The following is an 18,520-nucleotide window of genomic DNA, read 5'->3' as shown; positions in this document are numbered from 1 at the left end:
CATGGCAGTTAGAATACAGCAGGTTTTTGTGTGAAGTTGTGAGCTTCTGGGGTGTCAATTGCTTGGACGCAATCCAAGCTGGGATTGTTACTCATTTACTCTTTTCCTTGTACATAGTGCGGGGGTCGGACGTACAGGGGTGTTCATCACATTGAGTATTGTACTGGAGCGTATGCGCTATGAAGGTGTAGTTGATATGTTCCAGACAGTGAAGACCCTGAGAACACAGCGACCAGCCATGGTGCAGACAGAGGTAAAGCTACTTGCCATGCTATTTCCTGCCTTATAATGGAGGAGGGTGAAACTTGAACATTCATTAGATGAAAGTGGAGTGAAGCTCTGCCTTCCAGTATGAGAAAGCTAATTCTGAAAATAGGATAATCTAACTCAGGGGTGTCAAACTCATGTCACAGCAGTGTCACATGACATATCGGGACTTTTTTCCCCTTCATTAAAATGGGCGAGGGCGTGGCCAACACGTGACGCATCCATCCCATGGGCCAGGAGTTTGACAGCTGTAGTTTAACTTATCTTCTAATTGACAACTATTGGTCTTGTTTTTGTTTCCATGATGATATATATAGCGTTATATGAACCATGAGATTTAGAAGGTTAGTAAGGTTAGTTTAAAAAATGTTTCAATAAAACTTTTGTAGTCTATTTTTTAAGCATATAAGAGTTACAATGAGAGAAAGCAGCTGTTTTGGCCAGTTATTCAGGTGCTGGATAGAAGAAAGTTACTGGAACCCTGTGTGAACTATTACAAAAAACAGAAATAGTCCCCACCATTTTCTGGCTGAAGACCTGCCAACTGGTGTTTGAATAATACACTGGAAAATAAGAGAAATATATAATTTGATTTTAGTAATTTCAAATTTAATTGCAATTAATAATGCAGTTATTTTTCAGTCAGGTAAGGAATAGTTCCTATCATTCTAAATCTACAATTATGTAATAGTTAGAGGGCAATATGCTACCCAAAGTCCACTAGGGTTGGATTTAAGTTTAAATAAATAATAAAATACTCCAGGTTTTCAGGGATCACATGATGCAGGAGCATTATCAGTAACAGTAAGTTTCTTCATATTCTGCACAAGACTGGGAAAAGATGTTGCTGTTGTTAAGAGGTTAATCAACAATGAATTCATTCTTTAAAGAATCACCATTCTTTCCAAGTCCTTTTTGAAGCATTCACAAATCCCAAACTGACTTCATAATCTGCAAAAGCTGGAACAAGAGATACAAACAAAATTTTTAAAAAACCACTCCAGCAGATATTTACAAGGGATCAACCAGCCCTCTGTAAATTCATCTAGAAAGGCAATGTGAATACCATTGCATTGTGAATAATTTAATGATATCCAATCAGCCTGCCAGACCTAAAGGACAGCTGAAGCCCCAGAAACCACTCAAGTGTTTTGCCTCTTTACATGACAACAGCAATCCAGTATTTAGTCCAGAAAGACTAAACTGTTTTTGTAAGACAGTTTGCTTCTGATCTACACACCTTATTCCCAACTGCTACTCTTGATATTGTCTGTCAAGACAATATTTCCTTTTCAGTGGGTTGGATGGGAGAGAATATATCTTTCAGTCTGTATTTTATACCTATAACAAATGCATACCAAAACAAGTACTATAATTTAGTAGTAAACAAATTTTAATGTGAGGTGGTTAAGTGTAAACGCAGCCCCAAATTCTGCATAATTGAGTTTTCTGTATAATCAAAGCAACCAGTTGTTTGCCATTAAACCTACAGATTCTACTGGGAATTAGCTCCCACCATAGTCTTATTGCTTGGCACTTTGAGGTGTGATATATAAAAAGATGAATCTGATATTTCATTTCATTTGGTATAAGATCTAGCATCAGCTTGGTATTAGTTATCTCCTCTGTGTGTTAGTTAGTTAGTTAGTTAGCTAGCTAGCTAGCTAGCTAGCTAGTTAGTTAGTTAGTTAGTTAGTTAGTTAGTTAGTTAGTTAGTTAGTTACAGGCTTATAAGGCCAAATGTCTCATCCAATGACTAGGTGACTTATAGAAATCCATAGAACTTAGTTAAAACATAATTTCCCCCAGGCACAAGACCAAACATTTTTAAGCTCAACCTTCTCATCCTGGCCCAATGTTTGGGTGAAGAGGCAGATCTTTACCATCTTCTGAAGGCTAAAAGATTAGGGGGTCTTTCTCAATCTCCAGTGGGAGGTTGTTCCAAAGGATTAGGATGGCCCCCAAAGAGGTATGCCTCCAAGGTCCATCAAATAGCAACATTTAAGGAATGAGACATGGAGCACCACCCATCCTAATGTAGTATGGTGGGCAGGTACACTTAGGTAGAAACAATTCTACCTGTGCCATGTAGGGCTTGAAAGATGATAAACAGCATCTTGACTTCTACCCAGAAAGCAACTGGAAACCTGTGCAGCTCACACAACAATGATGTTACTTGAATGAACTACAGAATATCCCAAATTGCACTTCATTCTGGACTAGTTGCAGCTTCTGGGTGGTCTTCAAGACCAGCCCCATGTAAGCACATTGCAGTAATCCAAATGAAAGGTGATCAAGGCATAGGTGACTGTGAGCAAGATCCCCCAGTCCAGAAATGGACACAATTGTATCAGGTTGAAGTGCAGAGCAAGACCTTCTATTCTCAATTTCTGAACTATGATGTAATAGAACAGTTGACAGCTACCTTTACAACTTGGCACTGATTTTTATTTTTCTCCCTTTTCCAGGACCAGTATCAGCTGTGTTATCGGGCTGCTCTGGAGTATCTTGGCAGCTTTGATCACTATGCAACGTAACTAGTGCTTTCGACAAGTTGCAGCAGGAATGTCTAAGTGCAGAGACGGGTTCTTCCCAGCCAGCCGCCCATTTGTTAATCCTTCTGTGCAGATGCTGCTGTTGCGGCAACAGCCTCCCCATGACCAACCAGTTTTGACCACAGTATTTAGGTACATTGCCACCATGCTAAAAATGGGACCATCTTCTCACATTTCCAAGCACCAGATGGATTTACGTTAATACCTACACTCCTTATCCTCCTCCTTCTCCTCCCTCCACCACCCCAATAACATTTCATGGTGAGGGTCACTAGGTGGAAGGGACAGAATTTTTTATATATGTAAAATAGTTAACTAGCCTTTTATATCTTTTCTTTTTTTAAAAATTATTTTGCAAATCTTAATGTTTTGCTCAGGCAAAACAGGAGAATAGAGGTGGTGGGGTTTGAATTTTCCTTTGCTTTCCCCCTCTCCCCCCCTTTATGTTGTCTCAACCATAGTGGTGCTGCCCATTTTCGGGCACTCCCAGGTTAACATTAGCACCTGGCTCATAGCTCTGGGATCCTCCAACTCCCTCTTCAGTCCTTTGTAGAATATTCATTTCCACAGAGTTGGAGCCAACCTAATTCCAAAGTCTTTTTTTCCCATAGGCTTGTCTGTCAGATGGGGCTCTAGTAGTCAGATCAGATGCTTGATCCTATTGACATGTGTCCAGTGACCTCATATATTTCAACAGATTCCATGTAAACTTTCTAATGGAAAGAGAGACCCACTGCCCTCAGAGCTTGTCTTGTTGAAATGGGAGGAAATGTGGCATTGTTGCCACACAGTCAAGTTCTAAAAAGGGACCTCACCATAACATCCCTTTATTTAGTCCTTTTTGTGCCAATAGCATCCTAACGTGTGGTTACGTAGAAAATGTGGCCAACAAAGTGTATCAGAGTATTTTCCAAGGTAAAAGAGCACAACTCTGGAAGGCCAGCCTTCCTGCACAAACAGCTCCCGAATGGGGGTGCCTTGGCTATAGGAGGGGGAGAAGGATTGGGGGTTTTCAAGTAAGGAAATCACTTCTTAAGAGGCTGGGTTTGGGTCTAAATCTTGCTATCCTGTAAACATTTAAAAGTCATTAGAATGCTGTTATTTTCAATTATATAAAGATGGTTTAATTAACCAATGTGGCAAGACTACTGGAATTAATTTAATGGTATTATATATTATTCCTCTTTATTAACTTACACTTGCACTAAAGGCAGGAAGATTACAGCCTTCTCCCAGGTGCATAGCTCTAAAAATAAAGGTGGTGGAAAGGTCTCTAACTGTATTATCCAATGTATCCAAACTGCATTGAAATCAACAATCCTGGGTGGTGATGTTGGAGAGAACATTCATTTTTACCTTGTGATAGCATAGTGCTGTAGGGGTCACTGTTGTATACAGTCTGTTTTCTATTTGTTAATAAAGTTCTACAGCATCATTGCATAATTCTTGATGTTAATAAATTTGAATAATCAGGTTTCCTACATATTTGTTACGCTGTCTTTTATTTGGAAATAAGTAAAAAAGATAAAACACTCAGGAAGAAACTCTCAAAAACTGTAGTTGTGGAAGAATTAATTGGACCTGTTCTTACAGTATAAAGAGGACTAGGAACAAAAAAGAAGGGAAGCACTCATTGATTGGGCTGTTCCCAGAAAAAAAAAACCTTTGTCTCTCCTAGGCAAAATCCTTTACATATCTATTAACCTACCACTAGGTTGTTAATCAGTACATATGCACAGAATCTATGCACAATTGAGGGACATTTTCAATAAAACCCAATCTAAGAGAGCTGAATAAAGAAGAGTTGGGACATTCAAATACTACAAGAATCCACCGATATTGCAAAAATACTGATTTGAAACAGATTTGTTATGCTTGCAAGATTTCTAAAAAAGCTACTTAATGATTTTGAGACTTGAGTAGTTAAGTACTTAATTTCCTTATTGTTATATTTATGTAGTTGCCCTAGATTTGCTTTAGCAGGCAGATATACTTTAAATACATTTTCTTCTCCATTAGCATTCATAATTACTAGTGCCAACTTCAATCAGAACTCATAATCCTGAAATTTATGAAATAAATCTATATTGTTTAGATACTAAGCATTTACAGAATTTATTTTTCTGATCCTGGTATATCCATGATTAACCCTCTCCCCCTACTCCCCAAATCTAGAATAAAGTTATAAAGATTAGAGGCTCCTGAATCCCAGGGTTAGGTTTAACTTTCAAAATTACAAAACACCTAGGAATCAAATTACCATCGGAAATACCATCTGCTCTGTAAAGGGTGAGCTGCATTCCTCCTTTAGAATTTGCTTCCCAGGGAAGCACTACTGACACTGCTTTTGATCTCTCTTCAAGGCCTCTATCTTTAATATACTAGAATCTACCATTTATCTTGGTTCAAAGACCACACACGACTTTACACAGCTTCTCAAGTGTCACCTACCAAAAGTGGGTGGGGCTGAAATTGTTGCCTCCACCCACTCAGAAGGACAAAAAGGATGCCTGGTCTAAATGATTTTGATCTGAGTTTGAAGTTTTGTTTTGATTTGCTGTTTTGTAAATAATTCTGAGAAGCTGTATCCTTTAAAACAGCATATATATGAATGGTTTCTTTAAACCAAAGGGAGGAAACTTAATTCTTTTCAGAATTTGATTTTTCAAGCAGCTTTGTGTCCTAAACGTATATCAGCAATATTTCCTAACTTCCTTTCTAGTAAACTACCTTAACAGATCCAGTTCACTGTGATCAGACTTTTTGCAAAAAATAGCCATATTTCTTTCACCATTGTTTTTCTTGTTCAGTTTATATTTTTATTTAGTTGTATCCCGCTTTTATATTTTCCCAGGGTTCTGAGTAAAGTGATTAAAACTAAAAATATTATTTCAACTGGCTTTAATCAGTTATAATGGCAACCAGTCTTCTAGCATCTTGAAGGCTAGCAACATTTTCACAAAACTATTTGTGAATCATAATCCCCTTCATCAGACAAAGTCAGGCACTGCATAAACATAGAGCTAAGGTGGCAGAGCAGAGTGAAAGAGAAATGGAGAATGATGAGGGAAAGATGAGAAAGTTTTCTATTCACAAAATAAGCATCAGATTTTTAGAGATTTTAGAGATTTTATTAATATTTGTAGGCCGCCCTTTTCCCTGAGGGGACTCAGGGCGGCTCACATAAAATCAGGGAGGGGGAATACAGACATTGACATAGAGACATATAATAAAATAGTAAGCAACATACATTCATCATTCGGGAGGGGCGGCTATCCTTATCCCCAGGCCTGACGGGCTAGCCAGTTCTTAAGGGCTGTGCGGAAGGCCTGGACGGTGGAGAGGGTACGAATCTCCACGGGGAGCTCGTTCCAAAGGGTCGGGGCTACTACTGAGAAGGCCCTCCTCCTTGTAGTTGCCAGCCGGCATTGGCTGGCCGATGGAATACGGAGGAGGCCTAATCTATGTGATCTTATTGGTCGCAGGGAGTTAATTGGCAGAAGGTGGTCTCTCAAGTATCCAGATCCACTACCATGTAGGGCTTTATGGGTGACTAGTAACACCTTGAAGCGCATCCGGAGATCGACAGGTAGCCAGCGCAGCTCGCGGAGGATAGGTGTTATGTGGGTGAACCGAGGTGCACCCACAATCACTCGCGCGGCCGCATTCTGCACTAGCTGAAGTCGCCGGATGCTCTTCAAGGGCAGCCCCATGTAGAGCACATTGCAGTATTCCAGCCTAGAGGTCACAAGGGCCCGAGTGACTGTTGTGAGAGCCTCCCGATTCAGGTAGGGTCGCAACTGGCGCACCAGGCGAACCTGGGCGAATGCCCCCCTGGTCACAGCCGTCAAGTGGTGGTCAAACGATAGCTGTGGATCCAGGAGGACTCCCAAGTTGCGAACCCTCTCTGAGGGGTATAGAATTTGACCCCCCAGCCTGAGAGATGGAATATTGGTGGAATCTTTGGGAGGGAAACACAACAGCCACTCGGTCTTTTCTGGGTTGAGCACAAGCTTGTTAACCCTCATCCAGTCCATAACGGCTTCAAGGCCTCGGTTCATCACGTCTGCCGCTTCATTGAGTTGGCACGGGGCGGACAGATACAATTGAGTATCGTCCGCATATTGATGGTATCTGATCCCGTGCCTGCGGATGATCTCTCCCAGCGGTTTCATGTAGATGTTGAATAGTAGGGGGGATAAGACCGAGCCCTGAGGCACCCCATAAGTTAGGGGCCTAGGGGACGATCTCTGCCCCCCCACTAACACCGACTGCGACCTGTCCGAGAGGTAGGAGGAGAACCACCGCAACACGGTGCCTCCCACTCCCACCTCCCGCAGTCGTCACAGAAGGATACCATGGTCGATGGTATCGAAAGCCGCTGAGAGGTCAAGGAGGACCAGGATGGAGGAATGTCCTCCATCTCTGGCCCTCCAGAGATCATCGGTCAATGCGACCAAAGCGGTTTCTGTGCTGTAACCGGGTCTGAAGCCTGACTGGAAGGGGTCGAGGTAGTTTGCTTCCTCCAAGGACCGTTGGAGCTGGAAGGCCACCACCTTCTCAACAACCTTCCCAAGGAAGGGAAGGTTGGAGACTGGGCGATAGTTATTAAGAACAGCTGGATCCAGAGATGGCTTCTTTAGGAGGGGTCTCACCACCGCCGCTTTCAGTGCGGCGGGGAAGTTCCCCTCCCGAAGAGAGGCGGTCACAACTGCCTGGATCCAGCCTCGTGTCACCTCACTGGTGTTAGTAACCAGCCATGAGGGACACGGGTCCAGTACGCAGGTGGAGGCACTTACAGCCCTCATGGCCTTGTCCACATCCCCGGGGGTAACATCCTGAAACTCAACCCAGAGATGTTCTACTTGATCCTCTTGTGCCTCGGCTGGAACTGCGGGGATGGAGTCCAAGTCCGACCGAAACCGAGCAATTTTGTCCGCTAAGAATTGGGCATAATCCTCAGCTCTGCCCTGCAAGGGTTCCCCCGCTTCCCTTTTATTTAATAGGGAGCGGGTTATCCTAAACAGGGCGGCTGGGCGGGACTCAGCGGACGCAACCAAGGTGGCTATGTGAGATCTTTTCGCTGCCCTAAGTGCCCTGGTGTATTCCTTGGTGCAGGTGGTTACCATTGCTCGGTTCGATTCGGACTTATCGGACCTCCATCGGTGCTCTAGGCATCTCCTCCGGCGCTTCATCTCCCGGAGTTCCTCGGTGAACCAAGGAGGTCTCCGGGATCCGCCGCCTCGGAGGGGCCGTAGTGGCGCAATCCGGTCGAGGGCCTCCGATGCTGCCGAGTGCCAAGCAGCAACCAGAGTCTCTACCGGACTGTGGGCGAAAGTATCAGGAATAACCCCAAGCTCCGTCTGGAACCTTAACGGTTCCATAAGTCGCCTGGGGCGGAACCACCTGGTCGGTTCCTCCTCCCTACAGTGGGGGTTTGGTCTCCGGAAGTCGAGCCTCAGTAGGCAGTGGTCTGACCACGACAGGGGTATGATGTCGTTATCCCTCAGACCAAGGTCACAAATCCACTGCTCCGAGAGGAATACGAGGTCGAGCATGTGACCCGCCGAATGGGTTGGGCCCCGAATTACTTGGGTCAAGCCCATGGCTGTCATGGAAGCCATGATTATTGCGCATGCGTGAGGGAACATGGCTGCCGAGTCTGCCGCTCCGGCGTCCCTATAGGAAAAACAGCAAATAAGGGAGAATTGGCTTCAGAGATCGAGTTGGAGAGAGGCCAGGGTATGAATAAACTCCTCCGGGGCTTGATGCTGACAACAGCCTGGAGGGATATTACTCTCGAAGGCTGCTGTGTGAGGAAGACGCCGCCGCTGCCCGGAGGAGGAGGAGCCACCCGGGAGCTGCTCGGAAACGCCGTGACTCAGCTGGCGATTCAGCTAGCTTCGGAAGGGACTTTTCAGCTGGCTTCGGAAGGTATTTTAGAACGTTCAGAGCGTCTGGAGCGCCTGGAGGTGTCTGGAGACCAGAGACCAGAGTACGAACGATTCTCCTTGGGGGCCCGATGCTGGCAGCCGATTAGAGCGGACTGGCAGCGGCCTAGAGACTTAGCTGGTCGGAGAGAGCCCGACCCCCCCATCTAGTAACTGGCTGAGAGACCTTCACCTCCCCCCCCTCTTTTTGTTATTTATTGCCGTGATTGTCGTGGTGCCTTGCTGCTGAGACCGTTTGAAGACGCTGAAGACGCTGCGGCCCAGCTTTGGAGGACATCGTGGCTTGGCTGTGGGGGGGATTGTGTGTGTGTCTCCTTGCGACCATCACGGGGCCTGGGGTTTATGGGGATTGTGGCTGTTGTGGGGCTGCTGTCGGCTTGTTGGACCTGTCTGTCGCTACGATTGGGAGAACGCTGTGGAGAACTCTGTGGCTGAGTTCTTGGAGGACATCATTCCTGCGTGGCTTGGGAGTCTTTGACTTAGCCATGATTACCATCTTTATTATTCATCTTTACTGTCCACCTGAATTGGCTCCCCCAATTATCTTTATTATTCACCTGAATTGGCTCCCCCAATTATGTTTCATCTCGATAGACTTAGCTCACCAGACTTTTCAGCTCTGCACTCCTCCCCCCAGACTGCATTTATTATCGGGGCTCTCAACGCCTACTACTATCTTAAAGACTTTAGCCTTTGCAACACCTCAGATAATCAGATGGCAACAATTTTGCCATCTGAACTCACGCTTTAAATTTTTTTAATCAACTGCGCAATTATTTTAGTTTCTTTCTTTTCTTTCATCTTTCTCTTCTCTCTTTGTATGGGATATGTATGAGATACGTATGAGATGAATGAATGTCCCACTTTTTATTATTATATTGTAAATTTTTGTGTTTTTAACTTTTACGTGGGGACTGTCTGGGGGAGTGCATGGGTATGTATGATTCGGAGGACCTGCCGGGAGATGCGGGGGCCATGGGGGTGGTTGAGGGGACCAGAGACACGGGAGAGGGTCGGGGTATTACGGTCGTAACAGGGAGGGGCAGATATGGCGGGGACTTTAGGGCAGGCCATTACCGGGGAAGGAGGGTTCGCTACATTACAGAGATCCCTCCTTCCGGCCCTATGAGTCCCACTCCGAGACCAGATGGCGCAAGTGATCAGGACCCTGGGCTCAGGCTGTTGTCGCTAAATGCCAGGTCTGTGGTACATAAAGCTCCTCTCGTCCGGGACTTAATTTTAGACGAGAGGGCAGACCTGGCATGTATTACTGAAACCTGGCTGGGCCCAGAGGGAGGAGTCCCCCTGGTAGAACTGTGCCCAGAAGGATTTCAGGTGCTGCACCAGCCGAGAGCCCAGGGAAGGGGTGGGGGTGTGGCCGTCGTTATCCGGGAGTCGTTAGTTCCTCGTAGGGTCCCTGCTCCGGAGCTTGTCGGGTGTGAGTCTCTGCTGATAAAGTTGGACCTCAAGGGTCAAGTGGGTTTGCTGTTAACGTACCTGCCTCCCAACAGCGTTGCAGCAGCCCTCCCCTCGCTCCTCGAGTCGGTAGCCGAGCTGGCAATTGAGTTCCCTAGGTTGATGGTCCTGGGGGACTTTAATTTGCCGTCGCTCGGTGAAAACTCTGATGGGGCGCAGGATAGATAAATTCCTCTTTAATACATAGTTAATATATATCTCCGTTTGATCTGTGGAGAAATTGCATCAAAACTATTAATTCCGGCTCACTTGTATTAATGGCAAAATTAATCCCCATAATTTTTCAAGAATTGCTATCGAAATTTGAGATAAAGTGGGCTAGGAACTTTTGAAATGTTCTCCCAATAGCTTTGGGCTATTACTTTCCTGATTTGTGTCCCTTCCTTTTGCATAAATATTAAGTAGTATACAGGGCAAGAGGAGGCAATGTTGGAGAATGAGCAAGTATTTATGTCTCTGAAAGTAGCATTATTTAGTCCTACATATTGACAGTATAGAACCAAATGAAGGACTGGCATTTGGTTTAGCCACAAGGTTTGGGTGTCATGCCTGTATACATATAGCATGAGATATTTTCATTTGCTAATAGCTGTTTAGAAGCAAAGACTACTTTGCTTTCTTATACATAAGAAAGGAATATCTAGCAACAACTGTGCAAGTTGTAATCTCTCACAGGACTATACTGCTTGCATCTGATTAAATAGACCATGCCACAAAGTTTATGCAAAAATAAATTGGTTAATTTTGAAGTGTCACAACACATTTGGTTATGCAGGAATACATAAATAAGCTATTTTTCTGAAAACTAATTACAACCATTTTTTTCTTTACTCTTTTACTATAATTTGCATTGGAGCTTCTTCACTTGAAACACAATGTTTGCATAGGAGGTTTTATTGCATTTTTCAATGGAAAACACCACTTTTCTGTTGGATCAAAGGCTGCCACCAAGATGGAGGCTATGTTTTGAGGGCCTATCCTCAATTATTAGTAAGCAGAATATTTCAGAGCCAGAGCAAGCAGAGTGCGTGTTTAAGCCTTAAGTAATTTTTTTAAAAGATGAATGACTTATTATCTAGTATAATTTTTACAGAGGTCAATATACAAGTACATTGCATACATAATAATAGAAGTATGCTGAAGAAACAAAACACTTTGCAAATCAGTTTTCCATTGTGTACAATGTAAAATAAAATCCCATAGCTATGCAGCACTTTAGGCTTGATTTTAAAAAAATGTTTCAATATCTCAGCCTGTAGTTTAGACCTCTTTGAAGCAGCCACATCTTTTTTCAGAACTGATGATCTCCCTTTTGCACCAATGCAAAAGAAGAGGTGGCTCTGTTAAAGAGTCTGAAGCTACATTGATTTATGCATAAACCAAGGCACACTTTGGGGTAGACCAGGAAATGTTGCATGGCTTTATCAAATGCCAAGCAATATAAGCAGTGAACAATGACTTCACTAGTAGCCAGCAGCATTGTATTTGTTATGCCTGCTGTTTTATTTATAGAACTGGCAGTGACAGAACTGTCAACAATAATGGCATCAGGGTCCTAACATGATTCTTATAGCTTGTAGGTCTGTTGATAAAATATTTGTCTTCATCTAGATACAGAAGTTATTTCGGGGGGGAGGGTGTCCTCAAAAGGTAAAAAGCAAATAGCAAAGTGTCACTCATTGTCTATCAGGTCATAGTCCAAGATTTCATAAGGTCAATTGAATTTTACATATTCAGTATTTGTGTTTTTTTATAATTTTAAAGTTTTTAATATTAATATCAGTTTTATATATTGTTTTGAATTTTGTTGTATGATGCTCAAAGTTATCTGATTGTGAGATAGGCAGCTCTATAAATACAACGAATGAATGAATGAATGAATGAATAAATAAATAAATAAATAAATAAATAGCTGGCTTGTAGAAATGGCACTTTACCACTTCATAGTGCTTTATAGCACCTTCCAAGGAGAGCAGTTTCCCATTGTTACAGTGTTCTGCATAGCAGTTAGAACCTGGTTTTTCCAGAAGGCCTTTGCCATCAATCTGATACTTAGATTTATGTATAGATATTGTTTTCTTTTATTATTGTTATTATTTATTTTATAGACTATAAACTATCTAGAACCCAAATGAATTGAGATGATACATACAGTTCACATGTAAAAAATAACACTCAAAAATCATTTGACAGCCAAACTAAAGCAATAGTCACATAGCCAAGGAATAATACATGTGAATGCATAAAATTTCATTTACTTTTATCATAGATGATATCTAAACAGGAAGTGGAGATAAGCAGTTGTGGATCACTAAGCTGCTCAGGGAAGGAAAGGATTTTATTCTTTTGTTCCTGCCCATCTTTTGTGCTAATCTGCACCAAAATTTCCACAGCCTTTGTAACTGGAAGAAAATTTCCCATTTCCATGTGATTATTTCAGTAACAGCCAAAGCCATCACTGTTTCCTTTGTAAAGGCAGCCCTTTAATTTAGAACTACTGCAGCCTCGTCTATTGCTGTTAAATTTTCTACTAGTTCTACCACAATGGTAGGTCTTTTGACCTCTCCTTTTCCCTTTCACTGTAGACTTTTAGTTCACTGGGCCACTTTATTTTCTGCACAACATATAAGAAACATGCCCTTTGTTCTGTGAAATATTTGCAGTAATTTCAGTAGTATGGGGTTTGGGGGAAATGACCTCAAACAGAATGAGGTAATTTTTGTACATCATTAGGATAGAGCGTTATTGTTGTTTAGGCTGTAGAAATGCTGCAGCCCATTAAAGGCACATATTGGCGTCCAAAACAATCAACTAGCTTGTGAATCCAATCAACTCCCCCCCCCCTTTTTTTTTTAGAAAAACATAAAAGAGAGATCATTCTAACATGCTAATTAAACACTCAGTGGACAAATAAAAATGAGACCAAACAGTGATAGCTAATATGCCAGTCACACATGATTTCCTGGTTGAATACTGAAGCAACCAAGAGCCAAATAAACATCGGAATGCCTACTGTGCTAATATACATACACCCATTAAATGTAGGGTGCCTGTTGGGGGCAGCAGTGGAACAAGCACTACTCTCATAAAGGACCAAAGAGAAGGAGATGATACATGTTATGCAACTCAATATAATTCATTATATTTAAACATTACTTGTTCTTTCCGCAAGTTTGGCACAAGCATAATCCAATGACCTTGTATTTTTCAGCAAAGAAGGGTGCCATTCTGAAGACTTGCCAAAGCAAAAGCTGACCTGTGTATACAAAAAAGAAAATGAATGCAATATTCTTCATTTTGCTGTTCTCTGCGTTTTTGCAGTAAGTTCCTACTGATTTCAAGAAGAAAACCTAAATGATAGCATTCACATACAGTAAAAGACCATTCAGCATATTTTTTACATCGTGATGACCAAAACTGAATGCAGTATTCCAAGTGTGGCCTTACCAAGGCATCATAAAGTCGTATCAAAATCATGTGAAGTGTTAATACCACTTTATAATACCTTAGTAAGGCCACTCTTGGAATACTGCATTCAGTTTTGGTTGCCACAATGTAAAAAAAGATGTGGAGACTCTAGAAAGAGTGCAGAGAAGAGCAACAAAAATGATTAGGGGACTGGAGGTTAAAACATGAAGAACGGTTGCAGAAACTGGGTATATCTAGTTTAATGAAGGACATGATAGTGTTCCAATATCTCAGGAGTTGTCATAAAGAAGAGAAAGTCAAACTATTATCCAAAGCACTTGAGGATAGAACAAGAAGCAATGGGTGGAAACTAATCAAGGAGAGAAGCAACTTAGAACTAAGGAGCAATTTTCTGACAGAACAATTAATCAGTGGAACAACATGCCTCCAGAAGTTGCAAATGCTCCAACACTGGATGTTTTTAAGATGATGTTGGATAACCATTTTTCTGAAGTGGTATAGGGCTTCCTCCCTAGGCAGGGGGTTGGACTAGAAGACCTCTAAGGTCCCTTCCAACTCCATTATTCTATTCTATATTACAAATATAATTAATAAATAGGTAAATATAGTCAAGAATGCTGACTGGTGGTTTTGAGCATACAATTGCAGCCTGAAGGATCTCATTAACAGATGAAGTTTCTGGATTATTTGCAATAACTTAATTATATTCTCATACAAGTAAAATCATTTAACCAGTGCTATGATGATTCCTGGGAAGTAATTCCTGTCCTTTTGAGAAAGAATGGCTTTTGGGTCTGAACTAGATAGTCCTCTTGTTGAAGGAAGGCACCAAATCCAGCTAAAGCTCCCTTTTTGGAGAAATGGGAAGAAAACCCAACCATTGCTAACTCCTTCTCCTGTACCCCTATCTCATTGCTACTCCAGAAAATCTCCCAGGCAGATTCGTCATAAAACCAGAAGGCTGCACAGGAAGGATCCCAAACCAACCTCCAGTTCAAGCAAAGCAGTGCTAAATCCTACCCTTCTTCTATTTTAATATCTTGCTAAATGAGAGATACTTGGGGAAACATCCTAAATTCTTTTACTCGAGTAATTGAACTTGATTGCATGTTAATATCTGTAGCTGTAATCCCCAATTTTGGTAATCTCTGGAAAACCAGTTTGGTCTAGTGACACCGGGCTAGAAAGCAGGCTACTGTGAATTCCAGTCCTACTTTAGACGTGAAAACTGGCAGGGTGACTTTGGGCCAGCCGCTCTCCCTCAACCCAATCCACCTGGCAAGTTTGTTGTGGGGAAAATAGGAGGAAGAAGGAGTATTAGGTATGTTTGCTGCCTTAAGTTATTTATACAAACAATAAAGGAGGAATAAAAATAAGTAAAAATAATAAATCTCATCATAACATAAGGAACTGGGACTGCTCATGTGTGGCAGGTGGGGCACGCAGAGGGCACGTGCATTGCATTATGGGCGTGCATGCGCTTTCGGAACACAATGACAAAAAGGTTAGCCATCACTGGCTTAAAGCAATAGCTATAAAATTAAAGGAATAAATAGAAGAATGTTTTATTTCCCTATCACCCACAGAAAAATTGCTACAATGCTTTTAATTAAATACTCTTAAAATATATGGCTGCATTATTTTTTTTTTTGCAGTAACAAAGACATAATTTATATCTTGGCTTCTCTTAAAAAAATCCATGAGACTAGCATTAGAATCTCATTTTCTCCTCAAAGCATTATCATAAAATACATGGGACAAGTTACTATCTGTTTAATCCAATTTATTTTATGGTAATTCTGAATGTTACGACTGAGTAGAACTTAGTGTTGGGTTCCTCATCAAAATCTGACAATTACACCATTTTGACGTAATGAATATAAAACCATCAAATTTTAGAAAGTTGACAATTTTTAGCGAAAAGAATAATCTGATCACAATCTGAAAGCATTAATCAATTAATGTCAATTTATTTGACTTTGTATATAATATGATGTTAAGTGAAACCGACACTGTCATTCTTACATGAACAGTAGCAACTTTAATAGTTAATATTTTATTTAAAATTTCATTCATATTTTAAACAATCTGATATTCCTGGTCATCAAAATTTATTGCACTTTAACAGTTACATATACATTTACAGGTAATCCTCAATTCACAACTGGTTGCCTAATAACAATTCTGCTGAAAATCAGATACTTCAGTTTTAGCAAAAATGCATCATAGCGAACAATGGGTTTGCTTAATGGTTGTGGCATTTTCTCAACATCTACAACAGTTGCACTTCTGACCACCATATTTGCTTGATAACCCCTGCAAAAAACATTGTAAAATTGGCTCTGTCATGGGACCAATCTGTTTTATGACCATTACAACTTACAACTGTAATGGGCAGGGTCCATTATGTTTCTAATTCAAGAATTATCTACATGGTGCAACTTTACATATTATAAAGGAGAAGAAGTACCTGAAGAAATTTAACAGCTGAATCTAGACTTGGATCTAGCTGTCCACTCTCTTAGTCCACAATTCAAAACTAAATGTACTATGTGTTAAAATTCTAGGTTCTGATTCCAACTGTACTTTCTAAGAAAATCTGCTGATTAATAGAAGTGGGAAATTGCTACAACCCCAGATATGAGTCACTGTTTAACAATTCTATCTGTGTCAGAGTGTTATCAAGACAGTGTACAGAGTATTCGCTTCTTCAGTTCTTTCCAATCAACCAGCCTGTGAGGCTAAAAAGAAACAACGATGTGAGCCTCTATAGTTAAGAATGGTCTCCCTGGAACTGGCCCAACATCTTTACTAGTATAGCACAATGGCATCAACAGTAGAAACTTCTTAATTGCTAATTCAGGAAAGCTGACAACTTATTTCAAGAACTTACATATATTCATTAAAATCTTAAAGCAATGTGGTCAGAATATGAATCATACATTACCGTAAGCTATGATAATGTAAACTATGATTTGCTTATTTAATCTAAAAAGAACTCTTAAGCTTTAAATCATACTTATTTTAACATAGTGGCTGGGTTCACATATCACATTAAGCTACAAATAATTCAATTACATTATGATTTAATACAACATGTAAACATACTTATTGTAAACCATGGCAATTGGTTTAGCATATTATGTAAGTCCAGCCAGCTATGACATAGCAAACCATTTGCTGTATAATGAAACAATAGTGTAACAAACAAACCTTGTTTGCATTAATTAAGTTAGATTTATAAAAGCAACAGGAAACATTAAATTTCTTGAAGCAATCTTAAATCGCCCTGGTGTACAGTTATATAGTTTTATAAATACAGGCTTATCAGCATATCTGGGTAACTCATTATTTTCCTTATTAATTGTCATTACTATGAATTCACTTTAAGTGATCTTGAAGAAAACAAATCTTGGCTTTAAACAGCAAAAAAAAAAAGCTAATGAAATCTCACACTTACTTTATATGGATAATCTAAAGCTTTATGGAAAATCAAAAATCAAATTCCAATCATTAATAATTATTATAAAACTTTTACCACAAATTTAGCAATAGAATTAGCCTAGAGGAATGTGCTATAGTAGCAATAAATTGGGGTCAAATCCCAGTAATGAAATTGAAATATCAAACAATGAAACCATTAGAAGCTATCACAATCAAGCCTAAAGGTATCTGGCCATTTGATAGTTGGGTAACATCAAGCATTGTCAAGTTAAAAATGTGGATTAGTGAATACATCCAAAGAACCAGAAACACCATCAAAATCATTAATATATTGGCCAAACCTCTAGTACATTTCTGGAATTATTACTGGACACATACGGAAGTGGACAGTTTGGACTAAAAACAGTTAAGATAAAATGTGTGTGTGTGTGTGTATATACACATGCATGCATGCATGCATGCATGCATGCATGCATACATGTATGTATGTATGTATGTATGTATGTATGTATGTATGTATGTATGTATCTTGTGTTTCCCATAGAAGAGACAATAGAAAGATAAGAGGGGGAAATCAGAACACATAGACTACAGCAACCAACACCCAGATAAGGAGATTTTAACATCAGACAATATCCTAATTAAGGAACTATCAAGGAGAAAACCACCTCTCCACCAATACTGGCAGGGCAAGCTACTGTACATAAGTAATACTGTACATAAGTAGCAAACCCCTCACTCACTAGCACTGATGATACCCACTATTTGGGTAATGTAATACATGCAACCAAACAACCACACTCAGAGAGCACCAAAAACACCACATACTGTGGTGTGTATGTGTGTGTGTGTGTGTAGATGATAGACATATGATAGATAGATAGATAGATAGATAGATAGATAGATAGATAGATAGATAGATGATAAACAGATAGATAAAGGATGAAATTGATAGAGATGAAGACAGAGACATATGTGTATATAGTATTACATAAACTGTATATCAGAGGTCTCTAACCTCTGATCCACCACCTATTTGGAACCAGGTCGCAGAAACAGCAGTCAAAAGTGTGAAGCTGCATTTGTGCAAGTGCATGCACGTGACACTGTCTCCTCCCCCGACGGCCGTCGCCACAGTTTCTCAGAGCTAGAAAGGTTGGGGACTGCTGCTGTATATAATGCAGTATGTGTATGTATATGTGTATACATAAATATTACTAAATTACACAGTTAACTTGTAGAAACCAAATAAAGATGCTGAAGGAGTTTGAACCATTCTAAGTGTTCCAAATTAAGAAATTAACATATTCAGTATCAACATATTTGGTATCACCCCTAACGTACTTCCCCTAATATAATTAGAAGAGTTTTAGTAACCCAGACTAAATGAGAAAACGC

The 18,520-nt window shown here is 40.8% G+C and overlaps 1 protein-coding gene and 1 long non-coding RNA gene across 10 annotated transcripts in view; one reads left to right on the top strand and one right to left on the bottom strand.

The window, feature by feature from the left end:
• Nucleotides 1–4,303, top strand: part of PTPRF (protein tyrosine phosphatase receptor type F) — a 624,376-nt gene extending 620,073 nt beyond the window's left edge. For all 9 annotated transcript variants that reach the window (XM_087719818.1, XM_087719825.1, XM_087719822.1 and 6 more), the window contains 2 exons: nucleotides 118–253; nucleotides 2,736–4,303. In XM_087719818.1, coding sequence (XP_087575944.1) covers nucleotides 118–253; nucleotides 2,736–2,804 — 205 coding nt within the window. In that variant the 3' untranslated portion in view covers nucleotides 2,805–4,303. The remainder of the gene's footprint in view (nucleotides 1–117; nucleotides 254–2,735) is intronic.
• LOC148044625 (uncharacterized) overlaps nucleotides 1–18,520 on the bottom strand; it is a 156,944-nt gene that overhangs the window by 112,722 nt on the left and 25,702 nt on the right. Inside the window, exon 2 of the long non-coding RNA XR_015697284.1 lies at nucleotides 13,406–13,505. This is a non-coding gene — a long non-coding RNA (uncharacterized LOC148044625). The remainder of the gene's footprint in view (nucleotides 1–13,405; nucleotides 13,506–18,520) is intronic.

Source organism: Thamnophis sirtalis, unplaced genomic scaffold (genome assembly GCF_051295495.1).
Source record: "Thamnophis sirtalis isolate CommonGarterSnake01/CBP01778 unplaced genomic scaffold, rThaSir2_p1.2 scaffold_7, whole genome shotgun sequence".
Classification (NCBI taxonomy): domain Eukaryota; kingdom Metazoa; phylum Chordata; class Lepidosauria; order Squamata; family Natricidae; genus Thamnophis; species Thamnophis sirtalis.
The sequence above is the reverse complement of the archived record's forward strand: the minus strand, read 5'-3'. Positions and strand labels throughout refer to the sequence as shown.